Here is a 20,781-nt window from a genome sequence, read left to right as displayed (position 1 = left end):
GTTATTGGGTTTATTAGAGAGCCTGCCAGTGTATGTGTGGTACCAAAATAGTGAGTGAAGTTGATGAGAGTGTTCACTTATTCTTTCACTTATTGGTGCCATGGCTGCGGAGTCATGGCAGGCAAAACTGCTTCAAGCTCCAGGCTCCAACATAATCGGTATGTTAGAGGTGAAACTAGCTACCTGTTTAACCAATTCAAGAGCTTCATCATAAAGGTTTATGGATTTACATTTATATGTCAGACGTGCCAAAAAAAAAGATGTATCTGTGACCGATGTTGCAGAAATTTGAGCATTGGAAACGAAAAGCAGGAGACGAGATTATGGTGACTGGATGAGGAAGATAATTCCGAGATTTATATATTATTAGAAAGCAGGTGTCTGGGATCCTTTTTTTGGTTTGATGATGATCTTGCTCTGTTTTCTGTTTTGACATGGTGTGAATGTGCTATTCTTGCTTACTCTGATTTGCTTTGCTTTTGGAAGGAGCTCTCTTTTACTTGGCTAAATTGTTCAGTGTAAGAGGTGGATTAATAGGCATTTCGTAGTTATTATGAATTCAAAATTTTTGTAGATATGATCACAATAATTAAAATTTGAATGTTGGGAATAATTCCTCGATGTTCATGTTCCGGCAAAATCCAAATGCACAAAGACAAGAAACCCAACACCCATTTCTTATCCATCTCACTTGAAAGTTACCCTCACCAACAATGCAGTCTCCTTGTTTCACTGTGCCATGGCAGATTTACCATTGGTAGTGGCAGTTACAGGATCTCCATTATGACCTTCTTCGAACATCTTGGTGATCCTCTCGATCGGAATCATCGGCAGGTACGACGCCACGGCGTACCCCCTCTCCTCGATGTAACAAATCACTTGGTTGTACTTCTCCGACCCGTACGCCGCCGTAGGGACTGCAATCTCGGCCACCTGCGGGAACAGCGGCAGCCGATTCAGTGTCTGCCAAGCTGACACCGCGTACTGCTCCGCCACTGGCTCGTAACTCTCGTAAAGTTCCTTAGCCGTCGGCTCGTACTTGGCCAACACGCTCCTTGTGATGCTTTTTGCCGCGTCCACCACGCCGACGCGATGCACCTCGTTGGCTACGGCTTTGGCATGGTTACCGGCCTGCTTCACCAGTGACGGCACGTGTTTGTCCACCTCCTTTAATGACTCGTCCACCTGCAAGTTCGTACTCCACCATGTTTAACCAAAACGAAAAAGTTTTAACCATCAAACAGATGTAAGAGACAGCCGGGGAACTCAATGCATGCCGTTGGATATGGACCTTGCGGTCGAGGAACTTGAGGAGCTCGAAAGGAACGTCATGGAATTTCTCGTAAACCGGTCCGATTACAGTTTTCACCGTTCCTTCGACGGTTTGCACTCCTGGCCTCAGCGGACCAGAGTTCTCCTTGGCGCACTCGTAGAGGCTCGAGAAGCAAACCGCTATGTAGATCGCAGCAACTTGCACGAATTCAAGATGCTTGAGCTTCTTCTCGTCGTGATCTTCCATCTTCCAAATCGAAAATTAAGTTAAAAACAAACAGTCAACAAGCAGAAGAAATCTCATTACAGGTGACATCAAACTAAGAAAATGGAGGAGAGTGGAGAAGAATCAAGGTCCGGAAAAGAAATAAAAGTGCATGAATGCTTACGGTTTCAGCTTGTTGCTGTTTGGCCTCTTCGGCCATGCGTGTTTCCGCGATAATGTTTAGGAATTCTCGGATTGAACGAGAGGAGAAGCAGAGCTTGGGTTGATATGTAACACGGACGATGGCTCATCCTTTAATAGCGGAAAACAGTCACAGGCGGCGAGTCTCCGCGATCATCTGCGCAGTAGATTTTTTCCGCCACGTGGCGATTGATGAGGCGGTTGATGGTACCAAATGTATTCAAAATCTGATGCCGGAGATTGATCAGTGACGACACGTGGAGACGGGAGGAGAATGTGATGATACCAAGAGAGGCATGGACACGTGTCATGTTTTGGTGGGGCTGTCATCTGTACGTGTCGAGACGTGAGGGTAGGATTAGATAACTATTCTCTGCATGGGATTGATAGGTACGAATTTCCATGGGCACGAGGTCCAAGGTAGATGGGTGGTGGTGGTGTACGTCATTCTCTTTCGAAAAAGAAAGAGAAGCGGGCGCGTGAAGAGTGAAAGTTTACGGGGTTCAAAGTCTGATTGGATGACTCATACGCGAAGATTCATTAATGTTTGGTATGCTTGTAAAGTTTATGAATATTTAAATTTAATTATATTTAAATAATAGTTTATTAATAATTATTTTTATTTAAATTAATAAAATAGTATGATTATATATTTAAATAATTTTTTATTTTATATAACATTAAAAAAATATAATATTAAATATATTATATATATAATTAAAATATTATATACAATTAAATATATAAATATAATATAATTAAATATATTATATATATGTATATATAATTAAAAATATAAATACATAAATATAATTAAATATATAAATATATATAATATTTTGAAAAGAAGAATAAGGATATAAGAAAACGTGTTGGGTAGAAAAAATTAAAGAGAATGGTACTGTTGTAAATAATAAAAAATATTAAAGATATAAAATTAAAAAATTATTAAATTATCATAAAATTATTAGATCGATAATTTAAAAAAATAAAAAAAATTATAATTTTAAAAATCATAATTTAATTATAAAAAAATTATACTATTATTATTGAATCATCATTTAAACAATATCTAAAGAATATGAGAAGAGCGACAAAATTTATTTAATTAAATTAAATTTAAATAATTTCTAAAATTAAAAAGTAAAATTTTACACTTACCACCCATTTTTATACAATATTTAAATGATAATTAATACATAATTAAAAGGTTTTTAAGTATTGATAAAACTAAAACATAATTTAATATAATAATAGTTTAATAATAAATATAAAAATATTATTATAAAATTATAACATTATATGTTTATTAATCAAAATTTGATAATTTTAAGTGTAACAAACGATATGTTAATCGTACTATTCGACATTCCCACCGGACTGAAAACAAAATCGGGTCGAATAATTGATTCGGGTCGAACCCTAAGCCCAAAATTGACCGTCATCCAGAAGAAAAAGACCATTTTGGCGCTAGCGAACCAAGGAAAAGGGAAAAACCAGTGAGGAAGATTAACAGGCATTCATAAAACAGATTCTGGTAATTTCAATGGATGATCGCGAGGAACTTTTCAAGGCGGTGTTCGGCGAATCATCAGACAGCGAGGACGACCGGAATCAGCGAGAAGACCAGGAAGAACACCGACTAGCCGTTGATTCACCGGACTATAATCGATCTCAGCCAAATTTGACTCAAAATCACGAACCTGTCTGGGAGCAAGTGAGGGAGATAACTGGATTGTGGCTGTGCAGAAACTTCCTCTCCCCTCAGCAACAATCTTCGTTGCTCGCGGCCGTCCAAGAAGGTGAGTTTTCGCTCTCCCTTCTCGATCTCTGCTAAAATGGTGGTGGACTCGCCCTAGAAGAGTTTGATTCTGTACTAATGTTTATCCTCCATTGACATGTCATGACAGAGGGGTGGTTCACGGAAGAATCTCACAATCAGGTACTAGGTTGCTCAAGAGTTTGGAGAAATGATTTCAAAGGTGTTTATAGTACTGTTTGTGATTCTCTAATGGACATCGTTTTTTATCTGTTTTTCAAGGCTATGAGGTTCGGAGATCTTCCTCCGTGGGCAACTGAACTTTCTAAACTTATTGTCAAAGCGGTGCTATGGGGTAATCTGGACATGGTTAGCAGTGATAGCGAAGACATGATTTCCATATTTCCATCAGCTTTATTGCGCAGAGAACCACTGTTTGATCAACTGATCGTAAACTTATACCAACCAGGTGAGGTGGGATTTCTCTTTTTGCGTTTATAATGCATAATAATTTAAACAAAGCTTCATTATGTCATAGATCAATTATTAACATCCACACACTTTATATTGGCTGTTGGTAATCATGGCATTTGTTAGATTAAGCTAATTAGTAATCAAATTGAACTGTCTATGGGCTCAGGTCTAAGTTTTGGTTTTTGGATAAAGCATATGTGTATTCTGGAAGACTTCCACACGTTCTTGAGTATTCCGGGGAAGTCTATTACATTTTCTCGAGTTATCATTTTTAATATTAGTCATTAGTTGTACATAATCTGCTGTGTATTGCACTAGCCTCTGTATTATGTGTTAGTGCCACTGTGATGTGAGTTGTAGCTCAGGTAAAGTTTTGGTATTTGATTTAATCGAAAGCTTCTTTATTTCTCTCTTTGGAATGACCTGGAAAAGTGGCATGGGGAGGAGGCCGAAGAACTTCCTTCTCGGCTGGGGATCTGAGAAGATGGCTGGGGAACTCGCTCTTCTTGTGGCGCATAAAATAACTGTTTGCCATAAGTTTGCTTCTTATCATGGGATTCTCAATGGTTGAAACCCTTATTCACGCTGTCTCCAAACTTAAAAAACAAATCATGACCACTTTCATAGAAAAAATTGTTTGAAAGCAAAATGGTCCAGGTGTTGTTGGAAGTCAGCAAATGATTGCAGTACAATCTGTAAGAAACTGTTCATCCTTAAAAGCTTCCAACTGTGATTGTAATGTTATGCTGAATATTCTTTTGATTTTGGTTTTCTCTTAATTTTCAACATAAAGAGAAGGCTCTAGTTGTAAAATTGAGTTGTTGGATAATGAAATTTTGCAGATGGCTCAATAAGTACATTGCAGAACCCGATTAAATTCTAATGCACTCTCACTTTATTGTTGTTCTTGCTTTGATCCATTTCTATGTTGTTGCATCAGATAAGAACTCGTCAACCAGTGGTAACTTAATATTTTTATCTTGCATATCTTGCCTTGCTACCTTCTTGGAAGTCGGCAAATGATTGCAGTAGGATCTATCAGAAACTGTTCATCCTTAGGAAGCTTCCAACTGTGGTCGTAATGTTATGCTGAATATTCTTTTGATTTTGGTTTTCTCCTTTATTCACAATATAAAGAGAAGGCCCTAGTTGTGAAATTGAGTTGTCGGACGGTGAAAATTTTGCAGATGGCTCAATAATTACGTTGCAGAACCCCATTAAATTCTAATATATTCTCGCCTTATTGTTGTTTTTACTTTGATCCATTTGTGTGTTGTGGCATCAGATAATCATCAACTACTGGTAAGTTTATATTTTTATCTTGCATATCTTGTCCTGCTACCTTATTTTATTAGTATGTTCTTCTTTATTTGTTTGTGCCATCATGTTGTTAGATTGAATATTCGATTTAGTTCTTGTTCATGTTAGACTAATTTGCCTGTATTACCATTCCATGCTAAAAGTTTTTGCATATTGGAAGGTAACGTAAGTGTGGCATATATATGTTGATTGGACATGCAGGGAATCCGTGCGCATGTTGACCTAATGCGTTTTGAAGATGGCATTGCCATTGTGTCCCTGGAGTCCTCCTGTGTGATGCATTTCTCACGAGTTGGAGAAGAGTGTGAGAATGACATTGTTGTGGAGCAAGCAGCAGGAAATGGTCCAGCCACGGCGAAGATTCCAGTTTACTTGACTGCGGGATCTCTAGTTGTAATGTCTGGAGAAGCTCGGTATCTTTGGAAACACGAGATAAATCGCAAGCCAGGATTTCAGATCTGGAAGGGCCAAGAATTGCATCAGAAACAAAGAATCTCCATAACCCTGAGAAAGCTATGCCAATTCGAGTAATTACACTCTATCTGTCTGCCCGATTGAGAGCATTTTAGCAATTGCAGTAAAATATATAGATTTTATGCGGATTTACAGGTCGGAAATAGGTGCAATGGAAATGATTTTTTCGTTAGTTTGGAGAAGAATACGAAGAAATGAAATTTTTTGAAGAACTACGAAAAATATGTTAATTGAATTTGGTTTGACAATATGTTGAGGACTAACAAGTGAGATTAATATTTTGTTGAATCTTAGGATTTTATGTACTTTAACTGGCTTCCTGTTTCTCAAAATTTGAACAGAGACCAGGGTTATATTTAGATTTAAAATTTTTTATAATTTATTTAAAATTGATTTTTAACCTTTCTCAAAATTATAATTCAATTTTAAAAGTAACAAATTTGAAAATAAAGTTTAAGTCTCTTTATAATATTTATAAGAGAATTAAAAAAAAAAAAAACTTCTTTGGAATAAAATTAAAATACTAACTTAGTCTGAAATAATGTCCATCCACTGCATGTGTTGCTAATGGTCAAGAATGTTCTAAGAAAATAGCTATATAATATATATATATATATACATATAAATCTTAATTTACTCCCAAAAGAATATCAGATATCCATTTTATATAATTGAAACTTTATACATCTGATATGACGAAATGAGATTTCACAATTTTAAAAAATCAAATATTAGATGGCCACCTCTCTTTGTCTGTACATAACCAACATGGCATATGGGGGGATTAGATACTTTAAGATTGTGTGATTATGTAATATTAAAATACTTATAAAAATAATATTAATAAATACACTTATAATTCTTTTCTTTTTAATTTTGAAAAATATAAAATTTTCACTGTGGTATGCACAAATATGAGAATAAATCTTTCCTTGCAAATTTAAGTTTAGTCCATGATATATCTAACGTATTTAATATTTTTTTTTAAATATTTTATAATAAGTTAGATGCTGTTAATAATTAATTATATAATTAAAAAGTAAATAATGTTTTAATGTTAATATTTGATATGCCTAATATATTATTAATAAAAATCTTTGGCACGGCTGGGCCCGGACGGTCCCACCCAACCACCGCGAACAAATTGTTCAATCTATTCGTCTCGTGAAATGGGCCCCACGCTTGATGAACGGCTGAGATTTATTCCGACGATCGCACCGGGCATAATCACGCGTGAGTGAAATAACCGATGTTAAAAAATGGTCAGTAAAACGACATCGTGCTGATCAGGAACTCAAAGCTACAAGTGTGTGTCGTTTTAACATCACCGTCCCATGTCCGAAACCAAAATATGCTCGTCCATCTCGTCTCTGTAACTGAGCTGGTTGCTACGTAACAAAACGCGTATGGCTTCCTAATCTTTTATTATTATTATTACTATTATTATTGTTTTCTTTTGAAATTTTCCAGGAAAATTACCCAGAAAGGGAAAAAGAATAATTATTATATCTTTTTGGTACTAAATAAATTATTTTGCAAAAATATTAAACCCTCCTTCTTCCCTTTCTCTGAGATCCGAGACAGGCCGAGGTCCTTGCTTGGAGAAAAAGAGGAAACAGAAGCAATCGGACGGGAAATGATAGAGAAGTTCTTGGGAGCTCACAGATCTCGGAGGATCCACAGAGCTATGCGCCACTGCAAGGTGACGGCGATTTGTCTCGTCCTCACCGTCGTCGTCTTACGTGGTACGATCGGCGCCGGGAAGTTCGGCACGCCGGAGCAGGACTTTATCGAGATTCGCGACCATTTCTACTCCCGCAAGCGCGCCGAGCCGCATCGGGTTCTGGAGGAGGTTCAAACGACGTCGTCTTCCTCCGACGATTCTTCTTCTGTGTCCTCCGGGACGAATAATTACGAGACGTTTGATATCAACAAGATATTTGTCGACGAAGGGTCCGACGAGAAACCCGACCCGAATAAGCCGTACACTCTCGGACCTAGAATATCCGACTGGGACGAGCAGAGATCCGAATGGCTGAAGCAAAACCCTCAGTTCCCCAATTTTATCGGACCCAATAAGCCCCGGGTCTTACTGGTTACTGGGTCAGCGCCAAAACCGTGCGAGAACCCCGTTGGTGATCACTACCTCCTGAAATCGATCAAGAACAAGATTGATTACTGCAGGCTACATGGGATCGAGATCTTCTACAATATGGCGCTTCTTGATGCGGAGATGGCTGGATTCTGGGCGAAGCTGCCGTTGATTCGCAAGCTGTTGTTGTCTCACCCAGAAGTGGAGTTCCTCTGGTGGATGGACAGTGACGCTATGTTCACAGACATGGCTTTTGAGCTGCCATGGGAGAGGTACAAGGATTCAAACCTCGTGCTGCACGGATGGAACGAGATGGTTTACGATCAGAAGAACTGGATTGGGTTGAACACGGGAAGTTTCCTTTTGAGGAATGGGCAGTGGGCGTTGGACATTCTCGACGCCTGGGCACCCATGGGTCCGAAAGGGAAGATTAGAGAAGAAGCAGGGAAGATTCTAACTCGAGAGCTCAAAGACAGGCCGGTTTTCGAAGCTGATGACCAGTCTGCAATGGTTTATTTACTGGCGACACAGAGAGACAAATGGGGAGACAAAGTATACTTAGAAAATGCCTATTACTTGCACGGCTACTGGGGAATTTTGGTGGATAGATACGAGGAAATGATCGAGAATTATCATCCGGGTCTGGGTGATCACAGGTGGCCATTGGTGACCCACTTCGTGGGTTGCAAGCCTTGTGGGAAATTCGGGGATTACCCAGTTGAGAGATGCTTGCGGCAAATGGACAGAGCCTTCAATTTTGGCGACAACCAGATTCTTCAGATTTATGGGTTCACCCACAAGTCTCTAGCTAGCAGGCGGGTCAAGAGAGTCCGAAATGAGACTAGCAACCCGCTTGAGGTTAAAGATGAACTTGGATTGCTTCATCCAGCGTTTAAAGCTGTTAAGGTATCTTCAGCTTGATTGCGTTTTTTGTTTTTGGTCTTTTTCTTTCGGTGTTACTCATTAGTAAGATATATAAAAAGTTGGAAGCTTCTTCTTCTTCCTCCTTGTGTATGCAGTTGTTATCTGTGTTGGTACTAGTACTTAGGTCTGGAGATAGTATTCTTTTGTTCCTTATCTGCTTTCTTACTTTATAAATTTGTAATGATTTCCGAAGGAAAATAGAGGATTTACTCCTTTTCAATCTTGTAGCCTTTTGTGATATTGGATGCAGTGAGACATTGCTGATACTTTTCTTTATACTCTTACTTGCCACCATGCAAAAGCACTTTAATTGCTCAACTAAGTTTTGAAATCTTTTACGGTCGCATAAACGTTCATCCACGATTTTCATAGCTTGTTCTTGAGATGTGATCGGGGTAGTGGCGGGTGCATCAGTTTTTATGCTTAAAAATGTCTGATGATCTCGCCTGAACGGCCCCTAACAATGACAATGTGTTTGGTGGGTTACTTTTTAGAGCAAAAGCAGTGGGTGCTTTAGAGCAAAAGCGGTGAAGGAAGTGTGCGAGTGCTTTTTGTTTTCTATGCTTAAAGATGTTAGATGATCTCAAGGGAACAGCTCTTAACATTAATCTAGTTGTTAAGAGTTTTTTCTTTTTAAAGAAATTTTAGAGTGAAAAGTGGGTGAAGTAAAGCTGGGTTTTATAATAACCCTGTTGACAGTTTTTCAAGAGAATGAGAATTAAGCAAGAATTCATTGAACTCTCTTAACTCTCAATTAAACAGCTTTTCAAATTTGAGAATTGGGGGGTTCTCATAATCTATTTGAACAGTGAATTTCTTGTAGGATATGTAACAGATTTCTACTCTGTTTTATTCCCTTTAACCAGAAAGATATGATTGAAAACTTTCCAAGAAGGTTTGATCACAACTCTTGTTTTACTTTATTCTGTTCCACCTTCATCTTGAGACTCCTAAATATGGTGGAAATTTCCTTGTTCTTGGGGTTTGTGGATTTTTCTCACCCTTCATGCGGCGTCCTGTTATGTGGCTTGCTCGGAGTTCCTCCTCGGATATTTGTCCCTGTTGTTGCTAGAATCCGAGCCCGGTCATTTTATAAACGGTTTTTGAGTTTCATCTCTATTTTCCGGCTGCTACGATCTTGGATCTTGTTATTTGCCCTGTTATAATACCTAGTGTCTGAACTTTTGTTCATGGTGTCAACAATTTTGACGAAACTTAAAAGAGCTAAACTACTTTTCCGATTGCGGGATTGCTCTCCCTCCTGCTCAACAATGGTGTTTTCTTTTTTTCTTTAGCTTGCTCTTCATTGTTCATTAAATATTATGCCATAAACTTTGCCCTGTTCGAGTCGAAACTTCAGATTTGAATGGAACTTATATATGTCTTTTATGGGAAGTTGTGATGTATACATATTAAATGTATGTAAGTAAGTGTTACAAGGGTTGAGAAAATGAATTGAACCAAGAGAGAGAGCTAAAGAGTGTTATATAATATGTTGTTAAATTTCAAGTGCTGGTTTTAGAGAGTGAATTAAAAGGTACTCTTTTTTTACTAATTGTAGTAGTAACTAAGGCCATGTTTGGGCAGGTACATTTTTTTGTGAAGTTTATTTCAAAATGTATGTTTCCATTCTTGAGATAATTCTAAGTGGAATTAAAAGACTATTTACTTTTAACTTAATTTAATATCCTGAAATTTAGAATATATTTTTTCCTTAATTTTTGTAATTCTGAAATTTTTGGATCATTTTTAGAGATTGAAATATTAAAAAACTTTTTTTCAAACGCTTAAACTTCAATTTAAACAAGTCCAAACAAACAAGGCCTAAGAACTTTGGACGAACGCTTCTACTGTTTCACATAAAAGCAAGCTTCAGATTTATTGTAGACAATACTGCGGCCCATGCCAAACTAGCCTTAACCAAATCAGCCGCAACCGGGTTCATGGGTCTAACCACCCGGAAACACCCGACCAAATTCGCTATCATAGCCGCGCACAGCCCCAGCCCGACCCAAGTCGCTCCGACCCGAAGCACAACCGGACTCCAAGCCAGGGTCAACCCAAGCTGAGCCAAGTAAAGCCAGAAGGCGGCGGGTTTCTCGTGGAAGCCGCCTTCAGCCCAGATGAGCCAAGCCGATAGATTCATAAAGCAAGTCGACGCCACGCACGTCGCATGCAGCAGCCAAATAGGCGGGAACCAAAACGGCGTCGTGTCCTTCCCGTAGCCGCCGTTTCTTGACGACCCGAATAAGTAGGTGGTGGAGAGGGTGACGGAGAGAGGAAGCAGGACGGCTAGGGAGAGTGATTTAAGACCGCGTTTGGCCAAAGCCGTTCTTTTTTCTTCCTTTTTCCGTTTATCGACAGTAGCAGAGTCGTCGTCGTCGTCCTTTTTGTGATCGTCGTCCGGCGAGATGGCGGTGGTGGGGGAATCATGATCTCTCTGCACGCGATGTTTGAGTTCTTGGGTATCCATGAAGTAACAGGAAAAAAGTGAGACGGGGACAGAATTTTGGGGAGGGAGGACGAAAGTAAGGAGGGTTTTTAATCTTGTCTGGCTGATGATTCTGTTTGGGAAGAAGGAAAAAAGAAAGACACGTGGGCGTAGGAGATGGAAGATGGTGGACACTGACGTGTTATATATATATGCAAAAGACGTGTGTTCATTGCATGTATAGTTTGATTCACGATATGCTCGTTGTTATTGGTTTACAGGATAAGATTGATCGGTATAATGGCCGTGAAATATATACGTATACATGTACATATATACGTGTTAAGCAGAGGAGGGAGGAGGAAGAGACTGTTGTGTACAGCCGCAGCTTCTTACACGCGTCTACGTGCATGGGAAATTCAGAAACCATTAATTCATGCAAGGTTACATTAAATTATGATTTTAAGCTCGTAATTATTTCTCCTATAATTTAATTTTCAATTTTTTTTTTGTATAATTTCGTAAAAAATGATCTAAATTATGCCCAGATCCTTCTTATTATCATACAATTTAAAAGATTTTATAAATTATAATAAAATTAATTAATTCAATAAGAAATTTAAAATAAAAATAATGACATTAACCTAATCGAAGTGTGTTACTGGGCCTGGGATAAGCTTTCCAGCAAGTAGGTCAATGGGCCATCACTGATCTGCAAGAAAAAAATTCGTGGTTTTATTTTATTTCTTTATTATTATTATTATTTTAATTTTAATTTGTAGTTTTTAGTTTTTCAATTGAAACTCTTCTCGATCTGAAGAACTGAACCATGTAGGAAAGTATGATCAACTAAAGTATAGTAAACGAGAATCGATGGCGGTCTCCTCGTCGTCTTCAACTCCGGTAAGAGTTAAACGTGTTCGTAACCATGGAGCTGGTTCTCCAATGTTTTCCAAACTTGTCAGAAACCCCAAATTACTCTTCGCTTTCGCGCTAATTCTCGCCGATGTCATTTTAGTAGCTCTCATCATCGCCTATGTCCCTTGTAAGATCAACTCATTATTCACTTTCCTTCTCCGGGTCTCTCAGATTGTAGTCATTACAATGTGATTGTTCGTTCTGTTATTGTTTTCAATTTTTGCAGATACAAAGATAGATTGGGATGCTTATATGTCACAGGTGCGGGGCTTTTGTCTAGGCTTATGTTTTTTCTTTTTTTTTTTCCTTAAATTTTATTTATGTGAATTTGGTGTAATCAACAATCAGGTAAGCGGGTTTCTCGGGGGAGAAAGGGATTACATCAACTTGAAAGGTGATACAGGTCCTCTGGTTTATCCAGCTGGGTTTCTCTATGTTTATTCTGCGATTCAGTATGTTACAGGAGGAGAGGTTTATGCAGCTCAGGTAATTTAATTCAATCTCGTTTTCTTTACTCTGATACTGGTAATTACATCACCAGTCTTTCCCTATATCAGTGCTTGGTAGAAGGTCTAAAGAAGACCCATTTTTAGGGAAATTTCGAGTAAAACTAGTGGAAGTTATACTTGTAGGATTGATCTTGGATGAAAGTTTGCAAAATCATTTGATTCTTTGAAATGGGTTTGGTTTACTAGGTTAATTTTTCTGGGTTGATTAGTCTAGTTTCCCATTACGGAGTGCTTTACTCTTGAGGATCTTTCTTGTGAAGAAATGTAATGATAGAAAATTCTCACGCTTCCAGAATGAGAGAATTTTAATTTTGCATGGTAGATATACTAAAGGGACAATTTTCTCATTGTCTAGTAGTAGTAATCGTTTATAATTGTCTTTTTGGTCTTTCCTTGCGCTTATGGTTAGACCTGAACTATCATCTCATGGTTTGTATTTTCCTTTTCTTTGTTTGACTGCAGATATTGTTTGGCACTCTGTACATCATAAATCTCGGAATAATCTTATTCATTTATTTGAAGACTGATGTGGTACAAAACTTTTTCCCTTTGTTTTCCCTTTTGTGGCTGTTATCTAGCCATTAACGAATTGCATGTGAAATTGCATGATGAAATTGGTTCAATCTTTTAAGAGCATCTAAGGGCGTAGGATAAGAGGAAATACAAGGGAAAAGAGGATGTCTTAGACAGCGATTTACTAATGCTAATTGCTTCTTAGCAAAACAATGGAGAAGAAATTGTTAATCATGGTATTTCTAATTGTTTTGTCGTCTTGTCTCATGCCTTTAACGATGTGTTAATGAGTCTCTGGAGCTTGTAAAAGAGGCGTGCCTCTTATATCCTAGACCTCTAGGTTTCTCTTCAAATTTCTGCTTAGTTTTCTAGAATTTCTACGATTTTCATTGCTTATTTGGAGTTGCTATTACAGATGCAAGTTGGGTGTTTTGTTGCCATTTGAAAGATTGAGCCTGAAGTGTGTGTCATAAGGCTCTTACATCTATTATAACTGCTGTATCTATCAAAGGTTACATCAGGTCCTGTTTCAAGTGAATTGTCACTCTAGCAAATCAATATCTTAATCAAATTTTCTCTATGTTTTCTTTTGAATGTTGTCATGCATTATTTTTAAACTTTACTTTTGCATTATCTTCCTTTATTCCTTAAATGACTTGCAGCTTCCGTGGTGGGCTCTTAGTCTGCTTTGTTTGTCGAAAAGAATACACTCAATCTTCGTGCTTCGTCTATTCAATGATTGTTGTGCCATGACACTCCTTCATGCTGCATTGGCCTGCCTTCTCTGCCGGAAGTGGCATCTGGGGTTGATTATTTTCAGGTTGTACTTTTGCTTTTGTTTTTCATATATTTGATACTAGATATGATGTCTTAACTTCTCTGCTTCATATGGATAGTGGGGCTGTTTCAATAAAGATGAATGTTCTACTCTATGCTCCACCTTTACTACTTCTGTTGTTGAAGGTATATTGAATTCTATCTACTATATCTAGTGAAGTATATCCATGATGGAGATTTCTCACCCAATAAATTATGTACAGGTCATGAATATTGGTGGGGTGATCTCAGCTTTAGCTGGTGCAGCACTTGTACAGGTGTCAAATTGATCCTTCCCATTTTTGTTTCTGTGGAAAGTAATCATCTGAAAATGAATGAAAAGTTTCTTGGACATTTGGCTTCTTTGACATTTAATTTGCTGAACTTTTTTTTGTTTAGGAAAAATGCTTGACAGAGTATTTACTTAGCATTCAGAATTTGGAATCTGCTTTTATCTATTTATTGTAGTCTTATACATGATGTTTTGACGTGAGTTGCATTGCTATTGCAACTGATGTTCTCTGAAGGGGCGTAGCCCATCCAATTTAGTTGTTCATCCCCATTCTCAGTGAATAATTCTGCAGATTCTACTGGGCTTGCCCTTTTTAACATCACATCCCATTGCATATATATCAAGAGCCTTCAATCTTGGACGCGTATTCATTCATTTCTGGTATCCTCCTTTTCACTTTATTTTTCTGTAAAATTTTGAATCCGTATCATTTATGGGGATTTGATGTCAAGTATAAATCAACAAACAAGGATAAAACTGATTTATGTTGGTTTCGATTTAGATCTTCATTGGTGGAAATTTTCTGCTACAAATTTATTTTTAATAACATGTTTTTATTTTGTAATGTTTGTGCCTCATAAGCACTGGCATTATTACATCTAGAGCTACTTGAGATCATCTAAACAATAGCCCTCAGCCCTTGGAATTTTCTTGAATTAAGACTACATCTGGGAATATTTCTGTTCATTTGTTCAAAAATCCAATATGCTTATATAAAGAAAATGAATTTAATTTCCTGGTAAGTCAGTTCCAAGATATGCGGTTATGTTTGGTCCTTAATCACTAAACAAACGTAGATATGGTGCGTGTACAACAATCTGATGCACATATTTACGATCATAAAACTAAAATCCTGAGTGTGACAAGTATGCATTCTTTGGGAGTCTGACTGAATTAAGGGTCCATAACCTTCTCTTTACGACTGCAGTTAACAATAGAGACGCAAAACAATCATATTTTCAAATAGTAATTTTGTGGAAATCCATGGCCATCTGTAATAGTGGATTATCCCAACTGTGCTTTTCAGGAATGTTTTTAAGTGGTTAAGATTGATAATTGTAATTTATGATTTCTGGTGGTTGTTCTCTAGTTTCACCTGTTTAATCTGACCTTCTTAACATTGAAAGTTTTTTTTAGCTGTATCCTTTTGTGGATAGAGTAATTTTTTTGCATATATAGGCTGACATAGGTCTTTAGTGTGATGCTGCTACATAATGGTCGCATTGTGAGTCTGGCACATCATGGAGTAACTATTGTAATTGGCTTTACAGCTGATCTCTTTGATTTTTGGGGAAACATAATGTTTACTCTATTCTTTCAGGTCTGTTAATTTCAAGTTTGTACCTGAATCAGTTTTTGTTTCAAAGGAATTTGCGGTCTTCTTGCTTATTACTCACCTCACGTTACTTGCCACTTTTGCTCATTATAGATGGTGCAAGTAAGTAAAAAGGCTTGAGTTCCCCACAGTATATTTGTCATTGATAATTGAGCATCAGGTTATGGGATTTAGGGAAACTATTAGTCTTGTTTGTGATGGCACATTAAATTCCAATTACAAACTATGTGAATATCAGCATTGATATTGTTCTATCTTTTGGGTAAAGTTATTGGATAAATTATAAAGCATGATTCTTATGGGAATGATTGTTTTGACGGTTTAAAGTTGATACGGGCATTCCCTGCGTGAAGAAAACTACAGGGAAAATGCTCTTTTAATGCCAAGATCAATGGTTCTGGTGTCCGTTAACTTGTAGGCATGAAGGAGGGCTGCTCAGATTTTTGTATTCAAGAGACTTCTCTGTGAAGCTAACATCTTCTCTGTCAAGTTCCTCAAGGATTCTTAAGGAAGAGCGTATGTTGTTATCCTCTCAAAGGATATCTGAAATGTCCATGCTGTTTGACTTCAGTTGTTAGTCTCTCCTCTGCTTCTCCTTTTCTTTTACTGGGATGCTAAATATGCATATCTTTCATCTTTCAGATATCTTGACGACTATGTTTGTTGGGAACTTCATTGGCATCATTTGTGCCCGCTCGCTGCATTATCAATTCTACTCATGGTATGTACCTTACGACAGTCATTGATCAAATGCTTACGACAGTAATTGTACCTTAAACTAAACTATCTGTAATTTGTACTTTGGTGTGGTCTATGCATTCTTAAATAAAAGAAACTGAGGAGTGACATTCGGCCGACCTGTTTAATTCGCTACTCATAGGGATGTTGGGAGAAAATTTACAAATTTGTAAGGGTTAAAAAAAGAAGGTTATTTGTTGTTGTATAGCTTCTAGATGTGGAAGGCCTTGGTTTTGATTTTGAAAAGATGTAAAAGAAAGTTCAGCAGACCCAGGACTGATGTAAAATTTATTTTCTGGTATTAACCTAAGATAAACTGCTAATATACCTTTCTCGGCCTTTTGGCTAATATCAAGTTAACATTTCTCTAGGTCTTAGCGTGCACCTTGTAGGACCCTAAAACATCATTGAATGTGGCAATATTTTCTTAGGGGCTCTCATTTGCATTGACATCTATATAATCTCTTCTAGCTTTCAGCATTGAGGCCTGGACATAAAATTGGCTCCCCCAAATTTATCACCAAGGAAAAAAAGAAAGGGAGGAAACAGCATGAGTGACTCACAGCGGACTTGTTCTCAGTCCTTTTCACCTAAGAAAAACAGTTTCTTGTATTTGTAGTTTCTTTCTTCATCTAAATCTCGGCAATTACTTCTGGTTGCAGGTACTTCTATAGTTTGCCTTATCTACTATGGCGAACGCCCTTTCCTACGCTTCTACGGTAATTCTTGTAATTCAATAATAACAGCTACCATTTTCTCAGTTTTCTGATTATTCGTTCGCCAATTCTGGAAATCATGTCCTGTGTCCCTGCAGTCTGGTTCTGTTTGGAGGGGTGGAATTTTGCTGGAATGTGTATCCATCGCAAGTATTTACATCTGCTCTTCTTCTATGCCTCCACTTAGTCATCCTGTGGGGTCTATGGATAGCACCATCCGAATATCCTTACCTCCCAAATAAGCCGTTGACGAGAAAAAACAAATGAACTGCTGCAATGTTTTTGTACTCCTTTTTCCTCCCAAATTCTAATCTACACACGTAACTCTTTTGGGGTGATTGACCCATAAACAGCCAGAAGGCTGATGCACTTACATCCTACTGTCTTCGAGTCGAAGATTTTGTATTCCAATGGGTTAATTTTAACTGTTTATTTGATTAATCTTTTTACCTTACAAGTTAACTTTAGCTTGTTCAGCGTTTATGGTCCTTATTTTTCTGTGATGTATGCTGATGTGCTTATCATTTTTGAAACTCTGAACCAGAGATGGCGCTCTTTTCTCCCCTTATAAGTATTATCTCCATCTTTCCCCCCTTTGATTTTATTAAGCCTATTGACCAAAATGCCATTGAGTATTTTATTCATATATATATATATTTTTTTAAAATTAAGAAGAAACTAGAAATATTTTAGGTTGAGATTATATGATTTTTTTTTCTATATTAATTCAGTAATAATTGGTTCAAAAATTTAAATATTAAATTTTAAATCGTTAATTAATATAATAATTAAATTTATGTGACGGTTAAATTATTTGAATGTACTGAAAAAGAAAAAGAGTTTTGTAAAAAGCGGAAAATTACTATTTTACACTAATGGGTAATGTATTTAAATTTATCTTATTAAAATAATTACTGCAACCTCATTTTGAGTTCTTGAGCATTCTCCGTTAGGATCTGATTGTTTTCGTTAGCTCTTTTGTTATTTGTTTTTTGTATTTAAAAATAAAAAATAAAAAATAAAAAAATTTAATTATTTTTTTAATAAAATTATAAAGTAATATTAATTAACGGGAAAAAAAAAAGAGAATGGCAAAATAGTAATTAGGTGCCAACCAGAGGAAAAATAGGTCCCTCAATCACGGATTACCTTCACTTTCCCCAAAAACTCCACCTTCTCGTCTCTGTCTGTGCCGGAGGAAGCGTAGTAGGAGAGAAAGGAAACTGCAATTCACATATCAACAATGGTGAGTCGTTTTTGTTTTTGCCTCTAATTTTACTATATGACCTATTATTAAACCCTAATCATCTTCCTTGTTCGTGGCTACCTTCTGTTTCGCGACTAGACGGATCTACGTATGTACATTTTCCATGTGGTTAGGGTTTCGGAAAAGTTTCGGAGTTCTTCGCAAAAATGTGTTCTCATCTGTTTTCCTTTTGTTCCTAGTTTTCTTCTCAAACATATTTTACTGAATATGTCCGGTTTATTGGATGCTTTAGTTAGAAAATTATCTATTTGGCACCATATTATGAGAATTGAATTGCTTTAGATCTTTTTGAAAATGAATGAATTACTGGAGCTTCGAAGTTCTAGAAATATTGAAAATATTTTTCGTTATGTGCTTATGCAAGTTTTTTCCTTTTGCTCTAAAGAGCATGTTCCACTGATTTTGTACGCTATGCCTGTGCTATATGGCAGGATGGACATGATTCAGAAGATACGAAGCAAAGCACTGCAGACATGACAGCTTTCGTGAGTTCCTCATATTAGTTGTAACTGGAATTATTTGTTAACTAACTACGTTTGGAGTTGAATTTGATTAATCTTTTTGCTATTAGGATTAGTGTTCATGGAGAACAAAGCATTGGTTAGCGTGCTACTGAGATTTCTGATAATTCCTCTTAATTTTTTATTAGTCTTGCGTCATTTGCGAATTAATAATAATTAGCGACAGTAATAGCTAGTTTAACTAATGCAAAGTTCCATGTGTTCTGTTCTGTTTGCCGGTTTGGTCTTTTCCTTGTTAAAGCCCTGATGTTAATTGCTTTTAATTAATTTTTGCAGGTTCAAAACCTCCTTGTGCAGATGGTGAGTCTTAATTTGGAGCTTTTTGTTCTGCACATGGGATTTTATAGTTATACCGGTTTTAGTGATGGAAATTCTTTTTTGCAGCAAGCTAGGTTTCAGACGATGTCCGACTCCATTGTCTCAAAGAATATCCTTCTTTTCAATCTGCTCTCTAATATTTGTAGAAATCTGATGGCAATAGCACATATAAAGCGATCACATATTGTTTCAATTACTTATAACTTGCTAATGCTATACCTTTTGCTACTCGCTGTCCTAGCACACTAGGCAATTGCATTAATTTTCCAGATAGTAGCCATTTTTACATGCTCATATTCTAGTGCTTCTCAAATTTCTCTTGCATGCACAGAAATAATTTTTATTTTCCCTTCTTTGCGGGCATGCATAACCTAAGAAGAAGAGATTGGTACCCCAGCCAACTCATTTTTTTTTCCTAAAAAGAGATGAAGTGGCTCCAAACTGAGTTGAGAAGGATTTGGGTAAGTTGCATAAGTTGGTTGTTTTATGAGGCTGAATGTGATGAAAAGCACATTCAGACTGGATAATTAGGATTCTCATTATGAACAGCAGGAAGTGTGTACATTATCATGAAGTTGAGGTAGGGAGAATAATGACAGTAGACAATATTTATTGCTGCACACACACCTGGCACCTGTAAGGCAGCCATTATACATTCTTGTGCTCTAGATTCCAGTGGTCATCAATTCTTCCCTCCCCACAGAAAACAAATTGAAAATATTGTGATCCTTCCTCGAATTAGTGAGCAGGAAAAAAAGCAAGAAATCTGCACTTTTAATGAAGTTGAGGTAAGAGGGGAAAAAATTTATAGGGTGAATCCTGTCAACTTTTTTTGGGGTTGATTTTTCCTAGAATTAAGACAGTTTTGTTTCTTTTCCTCTCTAGTATTCTTTGCTCTTTTCCCCCTTAACTCCAATTCACTCGATGAAATGGGAGGTCGCATAAACGAGTTGGAGCAGAGCATCAACGACCTTAGAGCAGAGATGGGAGTAGAGGGTTCTCCATCACCTTTGCCACCGTCCAAGCAAAACCCAAGTGAAGGAAAACAAGAGGGCTCAGCATAGAAATTCAAGATCTCGCCTCTGATGAAGATTGTGACTATGAGCATATTAAATTCGCTTTCCTTATAGTTTTTTGCTTTACAACTGATGTTTACTACGAAACTATGAAAGACCAATTTCTCTGTTTCTTTTGTTGCTTTCGATTTCTACCCGTAGCGGCTTGTGACTGCCTCTTTAACACCCAAAGTTTCAAGATGCTATTCAGTTCATGATTCATGAATGCAGGTGGTTTGGTTTCTTTGTTTTCTTCTTCTTCTTCTTCTTCCCTGATTTTCTAGGAAGTCTTATTTTCAAAATTCTCCTAGGCATTACATCAGCGAGTATTAACAGATCTTGTTATATTGCCGTTTAGCGTGCTTCCCAAACAATCTCCATGTCGTTTTGATCGCTCAAAAGGTCTGGTTCAACGGATTAAGACACTGGATTTAAATAAAATAGATTCAGTACTTCACTGTTTATCGTGACACATTTAATTATTTATATTTTCCTACTTGAGATCTGAGCTCAATATTTTAGAACCTTACTTGTCACCTTTTTAAATTTTTAAAACTTGTAAACAATATTTTATTTTATTTCTTGCCAAATAATTGGGGGGAGAAATGCAAATAATATTATTTTTATATT

At 37.0% G+C, this 20,781-nt stretch overlaps 6 protein-coding genes across 8 annotated transcripts; 4 read left to right on the top strand and 2 right to left on the bottom strand.

Moving 5' to 3' along the window:
- Positions 1-589: 589 nt before the first annotated feature.
- LOC110821233 (Rubber elongation factor protein (REF)) lies at positions 590-1,820 on the bottom strand. Its single transcript, XM_022050999.2, has 3 exons — positions 1,662-1,820; positions 1,292-1,519; positions 590-1,185 (listed from the first exon to the last, which is right to left on the bottom strand). The coding sequence occupies exons 1-3, from the start codon at positions 1,695-1,697 to the stop codon at positions 730-732; spliced, it is 720 nt and encodes a 239-aa protein (XP_021906691.1). The 5' UTR covers positions 1,698-1,820; the 3' UTR covers positions 590-729.
- Positions 1,821-3,136: 1,316 nt separating this feature from the next.
- On the top strand, positions 3,137-6,010 carry LOC110821232 (2-oxoglutarate (2OG) and Fe(II)-dependent oxygenase superfamily protein). The gene is made up of 4 exons (XM_022050997.2): positions 3,137-3,480; positions 3,589-3,620; positions 3,720-3,911; positions 5,433-6,010. Exons 1-4 carry the CDS (start codon positions 3,225-3,227, stop codon positions 5,760-5,762), a joined length of 810 nt encoding a protein of 269 aa, XP_021906689.1. The 5' UTR covers positions 3,137-3,224; the 3' UTR covers positions 5,763-6,010.
- A 946-nt stretch (positions 6,011-6,956) lies between these two features.
- XT2 (UDP-xylosyltransferase 2) lies at positions 6,957-8,941 on the top strand. The gene is made up of 2 exons (XM_022050996.2): positions 6,957-7,109; positions 7,290-8,941. The coding sequence occupies exon 2, from the start codon at positions 7,342-7,344 to the stop codon at positions 8,716-8,718; it is 1,377 nt and encodes a 458-aa protein (XP_021906688.1). The 5' UTR covers positions 6,957-7,109; positions 7,290-7,341; the 3' UTR covers positions 8,719-8,941.
- A 1,542-nt stretch (positions 8,942-10,483) lies between these two features.
- TSPO (TSPO(outer membrane tryptophan-rich sensory protein)-like protein) lies at positions 10,484-11,292 on the bottom strand. Its single transcript, XM_022051321.2, has one exon. The coding sequence runs from the start codon at positions 11,192-11,194 to the stop codon at positions 10,577-10,579; it is 618 nt and encodes a 205-aa protein (XP_021907013.1). The 5' UTR covers positions 11,195-11,292; the 3' UTR covers positions 10,484-10,576.
- A 631-nt stretch (positions 11,293-11,923) lies between these two features.
- On the top strand, positions 11,924-17,452 carry ALG3 (asparagine-linked glycosylation 3). 3 transcript variants are annotated; one of them, XM_022051309.2, is made up of 13 exons: positions 11,926-12,197; positions 12,297-12,331; positions 12,419-12,556; positions 13,042-13,110; positions 13,755-13,912; positions 13,989-14,055; positions 14,133-14,186; positions 14,493-14,581; positions 15,522-15,638; positions 15,955-16,052; positions 16,179-16,257; positions 16,937-16,993; positions 17,089-17,452. In XM_022051309.2, the coding sequence occupies exons 1-13, from the start codon at positions 12,026-12,028 to the stop codon at positions 17,255-17,257; spliced, it is 1,302 nt and encodes a 433-aa protein (XP_021907001.1). In that variant the 5' UTR covers positions 11,926-12,025; the 3' UTR covers positions 17,258-17,452. The 3 variants fall into 3 exon arrangements, with proteins under 3 accessions (XP_088076152.1, XP_088076153.1, XP_021907001.1); XM_088220026.1 differs by lacking the exon at positions 13,042-13,110 and having other exon boundaries at positions 11,924-12,197; XM_088220027.1 differs by lacking the exon at positions 15,522-15,638 and having other exon boundaries at positions 11,925-12,197.
- A 626-nt stretch (positions 17,453-18,078) lies between these two features.
- HSBP (heat shock factor binding protein) lies at positions 18,079-20,403 on the top strand. Its single transcript, XM_022051408.2, has 5 exons — positions 18,079-18,236; positions 18,689-18,742; positions 19,055-19,078; positions 19,163-19,205; positions 20,018-20,403. Exons 1-5 carry the CDS (start codon positions 18,234-18,236, stop codon positions 20,158-20,160), a joined length of 267 nt encoding a protein of 88 aa, XP_021907100.1. The 5' UTR covers positions 18,079-18,233; the 3' UTR covers positions 20,161-20,403.
- Positions 20,404-20,781: the final 378 nt, after the last annotated feature.

The sequence above is a fragment of the Carica papaya genome, chromosome 5 (assembly GCF_054855325.1).
Source record: "Carica papaya isolate Zhongbai chromosome 5, ASM5485532v1, whole genome shotgun sequence".
In the NCBI taxonomy this organism is placed as follows: domain Eukaryota; kingdom Viridiplantae; phylum Streptophyta; class Magnoliopsida; order Brassicales; family Caricaceae; genus Carica; species Carica papaya.
Note: the sequence above shows the minus strand (reverse complement) of the source record. Positions and strands in the feature narration are given on the sequence as shown.